Consider the following 13,575-nt stretch of genomic DNA (forward strand, 5'->3'; position numbering starts at 1 on the left):
CCTATAGAACTAGACTGAAAGACCATTTAAAGGCCTTTGCAGGTGGTTTGAGTTAATTAGCTGATTAGAGTGTGGTACCAGGTGCCATCAATTTTGAACCTTTTCACAAGATTCTAATTTTCTGATATGATGAATTTGAGATTTTCATTTGTTCTCATTTGTAATCATCAAAATTAAACAAAATAAACATTTGAAATATATGAGTTTGTATGTAATGTATGAATATAATATACAAGTTTCACTTTTTTAATGGAATTACTGAAATCAATCTACTTTTTCATGATATTCTAATTTTATGACCAGCACCTGTACTCTGTTGGGAAAGAGCTGAGCAGAAGGCGTGCCAGAGAACAACATGAACAGTAAATGCAGTCTAAACATTTCCACAAAGCGGCACCTCTTATCAAATCAATACCTGCTACTCCAGTTGGAAGGAAATGAGCTGGAATATCTGCTCCTCTTAAACAAACCATCAAATGAATCAAATAAACAGCCGAGTGGAGACAATGTGGGAATGACAAGAAGTGGTGCTAAAAATTGAATCAATATCAGATATGCAAAAAAAAAACAAAAAAACAGGTAAGAAAGCATTTTCCTTTTCTTTTTGTTTGTATTTTCTTCTACTGCTATCCTGGTAAAATCTGAATTCTGTGTGTTTCAGAAGCTTGTGCGCAAAGGCTGCATCCTTGTCGTACCAGTGAAGAAGAGGTGCCGCTTGGTGGTCTCCTTCCTCTTCTCCAAGCAGGGGTTGAGGAGGCGGAGAAGCTGCAGGACCCTCTCCTCTCGACGCGACTCGGTCAGGCAGGCGTCGTTCATCACCAGGTAGGGGTAGATCTTTCCGTTGTGGCCGCGGATATAAAGGCGGCGTGCTGCCGTGTTGTGTTTCTGAACAATTTCCACTCGGGGCATGAACCTGAAAAGCAAGAGACAAGACAGGACGAATATTTTCAGCTGTGCTTTGATAACAGTCATCAGCCACACCTTGAATCAATTCCACATTATGATCTTTACCTGGCGATCTTGATGTAGTAGTGCGTAGGTTTGGGCATCAGGAATTCGCCTGGGATCTCCACTTCAGCGGTTTGCGCAGAGAAATTGCTCAGGAAGCGGCACTTCTCCTCAATCAGGAAGAATTTGGGAAGCTGTTTGGTCTTAGCCTCCAAAATCTTGATCCACTTCTTCAGTTTGGAGATGAGGTTGTGGAGCTTCATGGAGCCTGGCACGCTGAAGTCAAAGTCTGTTAGAAGTCAAGGGGAAAAAGAGACAAACATTGGCTTTTTCATTTGATTATTTCTCATCACCTGAGGGACTACGGCGATGATAAATATATTTTTAATAAAACAGCTTTTAATAATTAGGATCTTGTGCGTTCAGTTTGTGATTTTTTTTTTTTATAAAGGAGAATAAATCTAGAAAACAAAATGCAAGCTTTGCATGTAATCTCATAATCCTCTAGGCAGGAAAGCAGCGGGAAAGTCTAATTTAATAAATGCGTTACACTTTGACCTCCTTCGTGAGTTATTCTTAGAATGACTTATTTTGAGCTACAAGGCTTCCAGCTGCTGCAGTGCTACTCTGAGAAGGTAACGCGCTGAGCTGCTGCAGAGGGCAGCTTAGCCATGTGTCTGTGTGAGAGAACTTTGAAGTTTATACATGCAATTTCCTTTTTAGCAAACTTAAAATACCATACCAAAATCATAGAGCTGAAAGCAACTGCACCACAACAGGGTGAGACTCAAAGAAAAGTCAAATCTCACTAATGATGAGAGCTTTGCAAGGCCCGTTTGAAAGTTAATAACACAGAGATCTCAGTATTTACTGTAGTTTATACAGTCAGGGTTCCTACGCATTTTCCATTATATAATTCCATCTTTCCCAGACTCAAATGTTTAAAGATTTCTTCGGATTTTGAGCTTTTTCTGACACATGCTGCAGGACTAGGCCTTCTGACAGAAAAGTTCTACTCTGTATTTGTAAAATAAGATTAATGATCTGCAGTTACAGAGCCTCATAACACGCAAGATGCTACTACTGGAGTCAACTTGGGATTCACAGACTCGTTTGCATGCAACATTTTTTTTTCCAGAGAGCCGTAGAGACTTACTGAAAGCAATTAAAGGGCCGCATATTGAACTGGAAAAAATATTCTTCCAAACAGATAATTTGAAATGCATTTCCAGGCATTTCCTATTTGGACGAGCTGAAGTATAGTTAGACATCCTTTCTGTAAACTGGCACATGTGATAAATGGTTTGTTAGCTTAAAACAAGCAAATTTAGGTGTATTTTTCCTTTGGAAACTTATGTTCTGGTTCTGAAACCATAAACTATAACTAGCCAGGCAAAGGCAAGCCTATTTTAGGCTTTTTCCTTCTTTTTAGACGTACGCTATAGATCTAAAATGTTTAAATTACACTTATTTCAAATTTGTTTTGTTTTTATTTAAGGACATTGAGGAGTGGTGATTGTCCAAGGGCAACTTTTGGTCCTCAGGCTGCATGTATGTGGTCTAAAGGTTCCCAATCAGAAACAATCTCATCTAATCTAAACAAACTTATCCAGACCTGGAAAATACTAAAACCTAAGTTTATACTCGTTCATACTCTTCAAGACTGTAGGAACCCTGTACAGTAGGCAAAAGCACAATGTTACAGTAAAATACTGCGTGACAATATTCATATAAATTTACATTTAGTGTCCATTAGAAATGCTGACCTCTCAGCTTCAGCAGTGATTTGCTTAAAGTAGCGGAGAAGATAAGTTAGTCATGACAGGCTGGCAGCACGAGCTGAGCTGTTTTCTCCATTGCCTTAAAGCTCCCTGGCAGGGGCCTGAAGTTGATTAAATTAAAGCTATAAAAATGAGACTTTTAGAGTATTAAATTTCTGTTTCAAGTCACAGCTCATATTGCACATAACATATTGTGATGAGCTGCCGCAATTACAATGGAAGCAAAAGAAGCGAGCCAAGCAGGTTTTTCCATTTTAAGAGCAAAATCCTCTGGACATTTTTGCAACATGAACACACACGCATGCGTGAACACACACACACATGCACACACACACTTCAAAAATACAACTGCTCCTCTTAATTCAGCACTCTGTTTTGCTGCCCATTATAATGAATCCATGAAACTGCACGGCCTTGCCATTTCAAACCTCCGCAATCTCTCAGAGAGTGAGATCCCCTAATACTTTAAATAAGCCCTTTAAAACAGCCAATGTTCTTTTCGGAGTGGCCCTATTCCACTATCTGCCTTCTTACAATTCACCTGCTTCGATTGCAGAGGTCAAATTTAAACAGTCCAGTGAGACTGCAGCTGGACAACTGTAAAACAATAATCTGCTCACAAATGGAAAACAAGACAAATCTAGTCTCTTTTGAATTTATGAGGTAATATAATAAACCTAATCATTATCATATATATATATATATATATATATATATATATATATATATATATATAAACTGCATAAAACCAAAGAGAAAAAAGAACCAAAGAAAAATGGCTTAGCTGAAATCTAGAGAAAAAGCATTTTCTGTAAAATGTAGTATAAACTCTGAGACATAAAGGACTTTGTAGCATTTTGTTGAAGACATTGAACCTGAGTTTTAAAGCTAAAAGTGGGAAAATACCAGCTCAAAGCTGAAGGTAAACTAAATGCTAACTAAAAGCATCTAAAGGCTAACTAAAATAATCTAAAGGCTAGCTACAAGCATCTAAATGTAGCATAAGAAGACGGAAATAGAGCAAATATGCCAATTTAGATTTTAAAGAGACCAATGTTTTTGAAGGATTAACAGATCTTTGTGTATTTCTACGGGGAACTATTTCGTAAATAAAGGTTAAAACTTTGAAAAGTATATAAGTTACAAAAACTAAAAGTCAAAGCCAGAATGTCCTGAGTGAGCTGAACATTTTGACATTTGAACGCACAAAGTATCCAGAAGTAGTATGTTAAAAAAGTACAGAAGAAAAGACAAGTAATAAAGAGAAACAGGATCAGTATACTGTAGTGCGAATGCTGAATCAGAATACACACAATTATATCAACTCCTGAATGTTTTCAGTAATTTAACCTGTTGCTCATCATGAATATTAAAACTTGTAGCACTTTTTGTCTAAGCTTTGTTGTTAAATGTGGGCCAAACAAAAGAAACTACAAGCGTGTTCTGTAATGACGGTACAGCCAGCAAGACCCGAGCAGAGTTATTTTCAGTCTCCGTGAACCTCTCTTTGACCCCTGCTCAGGAGAGTGCAGTGTGGAGGGGAGCGTGGTTGCTCTCTGCCCTGTGTGAAGAAACCAGGCCTGGTATTCTGTCCTACCTGTCTTACATGAAAGACCACAGAGGATCTCCACCTACTGCACCAAATTATGGACCCTGACTCAGGAGGTGGACTTCCTCTGTAAGTATAACAATCATCCCCCTTATGTGCTGCCCTGGTCTTTACTCACTCTGGGCTTTTTTGTATGGATGTGGTGGAGTCGATTCTGCTTTATTATGACTGATTGGTGAGAAAAGACTCAGTCTAAAGGTCACCACAGCTGCATGGATGAGTATAGAGGGCTTTCTTGCAGTAAAAGATCACATTTAAAAGCTCACGAGAACAAACTAAAAGTTTGTAGGTTATTATCATTTGCTGCAGAAGGTGAAAGGGTGATGACTTTTGCCTGTGTCCGCTGGTAAAACATCTTAACAAATCTAAATTAAACTATCAGTAATTAATCACTGGATGTACGTCTACAACTGATTACCATTTGGACTCAAACCATTTCAAGATGGCCACCACAGCTAAGAGACCTTGGGAAACACAACAACTGGCCATAACTCAATAAATTTTACAAATATTGAGCTACATTTTGGTGCGGTCGTAGCTGAGAGTCATTCACAACACATACCCTAAGTACTACTCATTGCACAAGATACTGCTTAAACTTTAGCAATACCCATAGAAATTAATTATTTTTGTCTGTTAGCAAAATATCTCATAATCCACAGGATGGATTTGAATGAATCTCTCAGAAACTAATCATTGAATGCACATCTACAACTGTTTAACTTTTACAATCAATCCAATTCAAGATGGCCGCCACAGCTAATCAATCTTAGCCAACAATAAAATGGCTATATGTAACTTAGTCAATTTCATAGATACCGAGTTAAGGTTTGACATGGTGGTAGCTGAGAGTCATCCTCAAGACATATTCCAAAACTTCAAACTCTGAAATTTTATAAGAACATGAATAACATTATTTTTAAGATTTGACCAAAACTGCTCTAACGCCGACCCTTCTCATCACAAGATGATCTTCGTTTAAAACTCTGGCATTAACTGCAATGCTAGCATGTCAAATAACTTTTCAACCAGCCCACAATTAAAAAGCCAGAAAAGTGTTATTTTTTTATGAAAGGCTCTTGTGACAAAAGTCTCTGGAACAGATCCCCTGCTAAAAGTGTAACTCATGCAAATAGCATTTTCCGTAATTGGATTTGAATGCCTCCCTGCTGCCAAATGTTATATGTGCATACATAAACCCATATTTTCCAGCCCACAAACCCTGTGAAAGCGAGTGAGCCACTAACGTGGTGCAGGGAATGTGAGCTTGGCTGCTCTGTAAACCCTGTTTGTTCCGCTCCGGAGGGCTTGTGTGGTTTTTGGTCTCTGTCGGCCCCCGCTCCTGCACCGCCGTGGGGACAGCTGCAGAGAAATGGTTTGCAGGCCCCCCCCCGTGAGGCAGAAGTCCTGGCGACGCCTGGCTGCGTGAGCGCAGCTGGCACCACAACATCTGGTAAGATTCATCAGCGAGGCATTCACCCCGAGTTTCACTCACTCGTGTTTGTGTAGTTCAGTCGGTCGGTCTGTGAGCCGTTTCTGAGATTTATCACTCTAATGCCATCGCACCTGTCTTCGTGGTTTTCTCCCAGGCCCTCACTCTTGTTTTCTACTCATTTATTCTTTTGTTCCTCTTAAATAATTTCCTGCCCTCATTTGTTTTGCATTGCCCAAAGGTTTTTCTTTAGATTTTCCTAAACTAGCAGTCTTAAAGTTCTCATCTACATAAAAAAAATATTTTCAGTGCTAAATGTTGGTGGGAGATTCAGACAGATCTTGTGAACCACAGTTCTTCTCCCTCATGCGGTGCAGAAAAATAGACACATGGGCCAACAAAAACATGGAGATGATTGTTTTGAGAAAAATGTCTCAGAGGGGGGGAGGTGGGATTGGCTAGACAAAAACTGCACCTGCCCTGTTGGATTCCACAGCTTGCACATGAATCGCAACATGCAGGAAGAAAAGGAATGGGGGTCTCATCAATACTTTACAAAAAAAAAAAAAAAAAACACATGAAGATCACAGAAATGGTGCTCTGAGCTGTGTTAATACAAAACTGGGATTATATCAAAGAAAACTGAGACTCGCTGATGACATTTTTTTTCCAATTTGAATCTAAAATGTCACATTAATCTGAAATATAAGAAGCAGATTCAGAAAGTGGAAGGGGAATATGCTAAAGTTTCAAGGTTTTCTCAAGTTCCAACTTATAATCAGAAAGGTTTAAATAGCTGAGTGATCCATCCATCCATCTATCCATCCATCCATCCATTATCTGCCACTAGTTGGGTCACGGGGGAGCAGCTTGACCATGGAATCTCAGACATTTCCTTCCACAACCACCTCTTCCTGCTCTTCCAGGAGGATTCCAAGGTCAGCTGAGAGTCATAGTCTCTCCAACGTGTCCTGGGTCTTACCCGGGGTCTCCTCCCATTTGGACATGCCTGAAACACCTCCCTAGGGAGGCGTCCAGGGGGCGTCCTTACCAGATGCCTGAACCACCTCAGCTGGCTCCTCTCGATGTGGAGGAGCAGCAGCTCTACTCTGAGTTCCCCCCAGATAACTGAACTTCTCACCCTGTCTCTAAGGGAGAGTCCAGCTACCCTGAGGAGAAAACTGATTTCCACTGTCTGTTTCCGCAATCTCGTTCTTTCGGTCACTACCCAAAGTTCATGACCATCTATGAGGGTAGGAACATAGACCAACCGGTTAACAGAGAGTTTTGCAGCTCAGCCGCGTCTTCACCACAACGGACCGGTACAGAGAACACACCACTGTGGAAGCTGCACTGATCTGTCTGCCGAGCTCACGCTCCATTCTTCCCTCACTCATGAACAAGATACTTAAAAAATGAAATAATAATATGATCAAACTTGGTGTTTTTGGTTGCTAAAGACAGACTTGAACACATTTTAAAATCCAACCAACCTGTTGTGAACTGTCCCTTCATCTTCTGAAAAACGGGGTCCTGGGCTGTGGCCTGGGCGCGGCGGGCCAGCGACTCGGAGGCAGCGCTGGAGAACATGGTGGAAACGTTGGAGACGTTCTCCAAGCCGACGCCAAAGGTGCTAACCAGCTTCTTGACGAAGTTCAGCGTGTGTGGCGTGATCTTGGCATCAGACACGGCGCCGCTCTTCTCAAATGCTACAGAGTAGCATTTAGCCAGGCCTTGCTGGAGCTGCCTCAGGACCTGCAGGTAACAGAAGAAGGGCCTCTTTTGTTCAGTCTCAAACAATAACGTTATCTGGTGAGTTTTATTTTTATCAAACAGCCAAACTGCAGATGAACACATTCAGATGAAAATGTAAATTCATCCACATTAAAGGAGAAGTGAGGTAGGAACAATGCAGCGTACTATTTTACATCCTGCATGCCCACCGGAACGAAACACACAGCCTACAAACACCACCGCCAAATCATGAAAGGTAATCACGCAGAAACAAACACCAACAAACTTCCGGCCCTAAATCCCCTGTCCCGGCCTACACGCTCACTGCACCCATCCATCACTTGTCTCGGCCTCTCTTCCTCCTGCCTCTCCTTTTTGCAGACTTCTTTTAAATCGCAGATTAGCTCCTGTGAGTGGATGCTGCCGACTTCAGCTAAAGCCATTTGCAAATTTCTGTTTGGAGGATTGTCTCAGGCCCAAATCCCAGACTGGCAAACGCAATCAGCTTAGGGGAAAAACATGCTATTAGGTGAATGAAATGTTTCTATAAAATAAAAAAACTACAAAATTAGGGTTAGATTTCTTATAGACTAGCGGACTTGTTATGTAGCAACTATGTTTGTCATCCATTGCTCCTTACATTTACAGTCAATCTTCCATAAAAGATACAACAATCAAACATAAAAGCTCTTTACCCATCTGTTGTTGAAGCTATTCACTATGTCTTGCTTTTATTGCAGAAAAAAAAAAACAGTTTCATCATCTGACCTGTGACAATAAACCCATAGGAACTAATTCAGACATACACCAAAGTAACACCTCTGTTGTTCTCACCTCTTCATGCCAGTTCTCTCTGAACCACACCATCTGGTCCACGATACCCTCCAGGGAGGAAAGCAGGGTGGGGTGCAGCTCGCGCTGCATGTGCATGATCCGGCTGCAGCGCCACATCGGGGCAGTGGCACGGATAGGTCCTGGGTCGGACGCCCCGGAGTGAGGCTGGGCCCCCACAGAGCTGGGCTGCTGCTGACCAGATGAGTCTGAGCGTAAAAGTGGAGGAACAGATAAGCACAGGTAGAAGAAAAGTAACGAACGGAAACTAATCCCAAGTGGGTAAACAGAAGGTAACTGGACTTCTCTTGTTTCTTGAAGATGTTCATCTCTCATCCAAGAGGGTTCTTCAGTTCTGATCGTGGGTTGGGACTTCCAGGTTTATACCATAATTGGTAATAAAGATCACAATAATAGGGTCATAAAGGTCACAATGACTTAAAAACCTGGACCCTCCCAACCCACGATCAGAACTGAAGAAGCGACTTGGATTAGAGGTGAAACGTCTTCAAGAAACAAGAAGTCATCTACTTGCTTTTCTATTTAACTACACAGGGACATCATGTTCTGGATGACTGAGAATCTACATCAACCGACAGGAAGTATAAGAAAATAGGTCTAAAGAAAAGTTAAAACAAAATGGAAGCTCAAGTAAAAAAAATAAATAAATAGAATAAACATCAGCCAACGTCTTAACTCTGTATTTTTGTGTTTTCATGTTGTAAAGCACTTTGAATCGCCTTGTTGCTGAAAAGCGCTATATAAATAAATTTGACTTGACTTAACTTAAAAGGGAAAATATTTTAAGAGAGGACCACTTTTCTTTTCCACAGCAAAGCAGGCAGCTTAAAGTACCCCATATACAGTCATTAAAAATCCCCCCTTCTTTTAAATCAAAGGAGGGCATAATAAAAATTCTTATCTGGTTCTCAGTAGATCTTAAAAATAGGTGAAAACAATCACTTCAAACAAGTAGTAACAAATTATTCAACAGAAACTAAAGAAAATGCAGGAGCAGAGTGTGAAAAAAAACCACTTTTCCTTTTCACCCGTGCTTCATTTTATCGAGAATTGTAAGCAGTTGTTTATGCTCAGCTCTGTTTAGGACCTGGCTGAGGTCTGGACTTTGACTGGGCTATTTGATTTGTTTCTTTTCCAGCCGTTCTGTTGTAGGTTTGCTGCTGTGTTTGGGATCATTGTGTCTTTGCATGACCCAGTTTCACCCAAGCTTCATCTGTTGGACAGATGGCCTCACATTTGGCTCTCGAATGCTATGATATGCAGAAATCTTGGTCGCCTCCGTGACTATAAGGGGCCCAGGTCCTGTGGCTGCAAAACAAGCCCAAACCATCAGCCCTCCACCACCATGCATGCCAACTGGTTTAAAGAGTGGGTTGAAATATCGAGTTTGGTTTTCTCCAACTGTGGCACTTCAATTTAGCCTATAAAGGATCGCTGCCATGTTGTTTTTAGAGACAAGGTCTTCTTCTTGGAAAATCTGACCTTTTTTTATTTATTTATGCCCCGATAGAAAAAATAGGATGGATAAACTTTTTCCTGCAACTGTACATGTACTTTTAAATAAACTAACTCAGCACCACAACAGAGAACACAAAAGAAATACTTTTATCGGGGAAGTTCTTTACAGATAAAAAGAGAATACAATAAAGCCAGTCATATTTACTTACCACTTTTGTAGCGCTCCCTCTGCTCAATCTTGAGGGTGAGGTAAAGGGTGCGGATTGGGAAGTATACAGCCTGAGGGTACACTCGTCCCACCTAGCAGATAAAAGAGGGTCATAGATCAAATTTCAAAGACTCCCCTAAGGACCCCAAAGAGAGAGAGAGAGGGAGAGGGAAGGAAAACAAAGGTGGAAAGGGAACTAATGTAGAGAGAGGGAAGCATGAGGAGATACTGTGTGCATATGCGTGTGTCAATGAGAGCGAGATCATACCGATACAGACCTCTGCCAGCACAGGGGCTGTTTGAAGGGGAATCAGGGGAGTTAGGGAAGTTAAAAGCGTGTCATGGTTGAATTACAAAACTGAATGTGATGGATGATGAAACTGCCTTCGAGACTTCAAGAAAAGCCACTGACAGCACTTGAAGGCTCAATAGTTGAAGTAGGGACGGAGGAGGTTTTAAAATTTTAAAACCTATCACCTCAAAGTTGGTGGAGTCGGATTTCTTTGATAAGTGATGCACCAGAGTCGAACTCTGGTGTATAATGTATACATCGGCCTGGGGTCAGAGTTTAATGTGAAGTCACGCCGCTCCCAAACAAAACAATTTACATAAATGATAGAAACAAATTTCAAATCTGTCCTAAAACTGGATTAAAAGGTAAAAGCATGAAAATGCCGAATGCAAACTGACAGAAGCGGACAAATGACTATCATGTAAGAAAAAAACAAATAAATTACACAAACTTAAAAAGAAGCTAAATTTTTTAGGAACAGTTTTTTTTATATAAAAAAATATTTAGTTTTTTTTTCAAAAGGCTGAACCACAGTTTTTCTTTAAGTCTCAGTTCATAATTCATTGTACAAGCTGCTATTACATGGCTACTTGAGCTCTACTAGAGCCTTTATATTTATATAGCTGCAGGGCAGAAAGGGATACCTCCATGTCTCACTAACTGAGCTAAATATGATTAAAGGTAGGTCGAAGAGGGATGCTGTCAGACGAGGCTCCAAGGGGGAAAAAAAGTTGGTTTTTTTTAGTTTAAGCTTAAGGCTGAATAAATGTTGGAACCTCAGTGTTTACTCTGGCTTGATCCACATGCCTCAAACTGCACAAATCAAGACTCCACTGCCAATAGACTGACTCCTGCTAACTAAGACATGTTTTAGTTGCATTTGTTCTGAGAGGACCACTAAAACACAGTCCTTTCTTTTGGTCCGTCACAAATTCAAGAGTATTTTCACTTCCTCACTGGTGGTGAGGACACCTTAAGGCTTTAAGCTGAAAAAACATAGGGAACACCACAAAGCGTTGTGTCACTGGACGCATCAAGCTAAAGTGATGTAAACACACAGGTTAGCTTTAAAATATTAGCTCAACATCTTTTTCTTAGCCAGCAATAGTTTGCCAGGCAACATCTTTTCTGTCACAGTCTTTGTAATGAGGAAATTTTGGGTCACACTGTATACCTCAACCTCTGCAATTAATCTTCCCTCGTCCACTTTTGATATGAAACGGCACAACAGCTAAACAAGAAAAGAACTGTATATAAAAAAAAGCATAAAAGAAGGAGCTGCTACGTTCAAGCAGGAGGTGAGTACATACAAAAAGGGAGCGGAGGTGCTTTAAAATAGAACATGATGAAGAAGTTACACTGGGCGCCGTAGCACACAGTGTCGTTTGGTGTGCGTTTTACCCTTTAGGCACCATTTCTTTGCTTAACTGCACCAATTTACACAAGGTGCCCAAAGCCTAAAAGACATTAATATCACCCCTTTCTTTATATAAAGAAATATTATACACTGGAACAAGTCATATCTGTATAAAACATTGAAAGATTTTTTTTAAAATGTCTAAGTGCCTTTCTAATAGTTGTCAATCTTGCGTAGTGCACATATAACTAAAGGTGCATTTTATCTAGTTCTCTTTTTTAAAACAGGGATAAAAATATACTTTAGAGGTGAAGATAACTTAGAAGTAACAGGAAAAGGGAGCTTTAAGTGGCAGCTAACGTCGTCATTAATGATGAAAGAGGAAGGAAAGCAGGGAGGAAGAGGAGGAACCAGATATCATTGCACTAATGGGAGGATAAGAAATGTTTTATTTTATCGAGGCTGAGGCAGGCCGAGGGGGAAGAGGGCGCATGGCAGACGAGGCGGAGGCAGTGAGTGAGGGCGGGAGGGGCTGCTGAGACTCTCAACCAACTTCTGATTCATCTCCCCGCCTGCCCCCAGGCACTCCTCTCCTCACCTTCATCAATATTTTAACGTGCGTTTTTTTAAACATCCCGCCGCCGCAGAGAAACTTTAAATAATTCAGGCGAGCAGTAGAGATAAAGAATGTCATGCATTAGAATGTGTTTTATTCTTTACATAAAAAAGGCAATGAAGACAAAAGGTGTCAACCTTTTACCCTTCAGTTGTTAAAGGATGATAAGGTATTTCCATAAATGGAAAATCTATATCTAATCTGCCATCTAATTAGATTAATAACTGACTGGTAAACTAGTTAAAAAGGTTATTTTGAGACAATCTGCATCAGCCTTTTATTTAACTCCGTCTTTCAGTGAGTGTTTTAAAAGGTTGTTAAAATAAAAAAAAAGGACAAATCTGCAGCTCAGGCAGTCTGATCAGAGTGGTTGTAGTGTTTTTTTGTTCTTTCGCACAATCACAAAAATCAGAAAAAGAATGATGCAATTTGCTCATGTTATTAGTTTAAGCCTTTTTGGGTTGCTTTTCTACAGTTTTAACATCAAATTGAAATCGTTTGATCTCTCACTTGCATTTTAGTTGTTACATTTTCATATATTCAAAAAAAACCTGCAGATTACAGACGTTTAAAACCAAGTCTGCATGATATTTGAAAAACTTGCAATATGAGATTATTATTGTTTATTCTTGCAATGACGACAATGATTGCGATGAACCCACGTTTTATCATCCCTTACCTTCTCTTCTGTCATCACTATCATCCAAACCAGTTGTGAGCATGAAGGCCAGGAAAAGGTCATTTCATTGACCAATTCCATTATTCCCATGCAGAACATGAATGCATGTATGGTACTTGAAATATAATGGCCTCTGATTTATTGCAGTCCAAGCAGTTCTGTGCCATTTTGATATTGCGCTCATCGATGTTGCGACGGCAATAAATGTCTGATATATTGTGCAGCCTCCATTGTTCAGATCTTTTGAACTCGGATTTTGTGGAAAGGTTATGAACAATTAATATCTTACTTGCTGTAGATGGCTCTTTTAATGCCCTCAGTTTGGAGAAATAAAGTTTAATTCTGATTGGATTGACGAGCTAATGGCTAGTCCAAACTAACTGGACAAGTGCTGATTTATGTAATCTTAAAACAACTCTGATTTTTTTAAAAATATATCAGTGGTTCATGTGAACATTATTTTACAGGCATTTACATCCCTATCAATTTTGCATTACATTACATAATCATTTGCACAAAACTTTAAAGCTATTTGCAAGCACAAATATCGGCAGCAGCAGTTAGCTGCAGAACTTCTGGTGCAGCCTGAGGTGCTTCAGCAGGAATATG

At 40.2% G+C, this 13,575-nt stretch overlaps 1 protein-coding gene across 5 annotated transcripts in view; it reads right to left on the reverse strand.

Annotated features, from left to right (window-relative positions):
- LOC108237214 (transformation/transcription domain-associated protein) overlaps positions 1-13,575 on the reverse strand; it is a 92,804-nt gene that overhangs the window by 9,553 nt on the left and 69,676 nt on the right. For all 5 annotated transcript variants that reach the window (XM_017418500.3, XM_017418499.3, XM_017418498.3 and 2 more), the window contains 5 exons: positions 10,024-10,114; positions 8,339-8,544; positions 7,264-7,525; positions 1,012-1,237; positions 696-913 (listed from right to left, as the gene is read on the reverse strand). In XM_017418500.3, the coding sequence (XP_017273989.1) occupies positions 696-913; positions 1,012-1,237; positions 7,264-7,525; positions 8,339-8,544; positions 10,024-10,114 (1,003 nt within the window). The remainder of the gene's footprint in view (positions 1-695; positions 914-1,011; positions 1,238-7,263; positions 7,526-8,338; positions 8,545-10,023; positions 10,115-13,575) is intronic.

This window comes from Kryptolebias marmoratus, linkage group LG17 (genome assembly GCF_001649575.2).
Source record: "Kryptolebias marmoratus isolate JLee-2015 linkage group LG17, ASM164957v2, whole genome shotgun sequence".
In the NCBI taxonomy this organism is placed as follows: domain Eukaryota; kingdom Metazoa; phylum Chordata; class Actinopteri; order Cyprinodontiformes; family Rivulidae; genus Kryptolebias; species Kryptolebias marmoratus.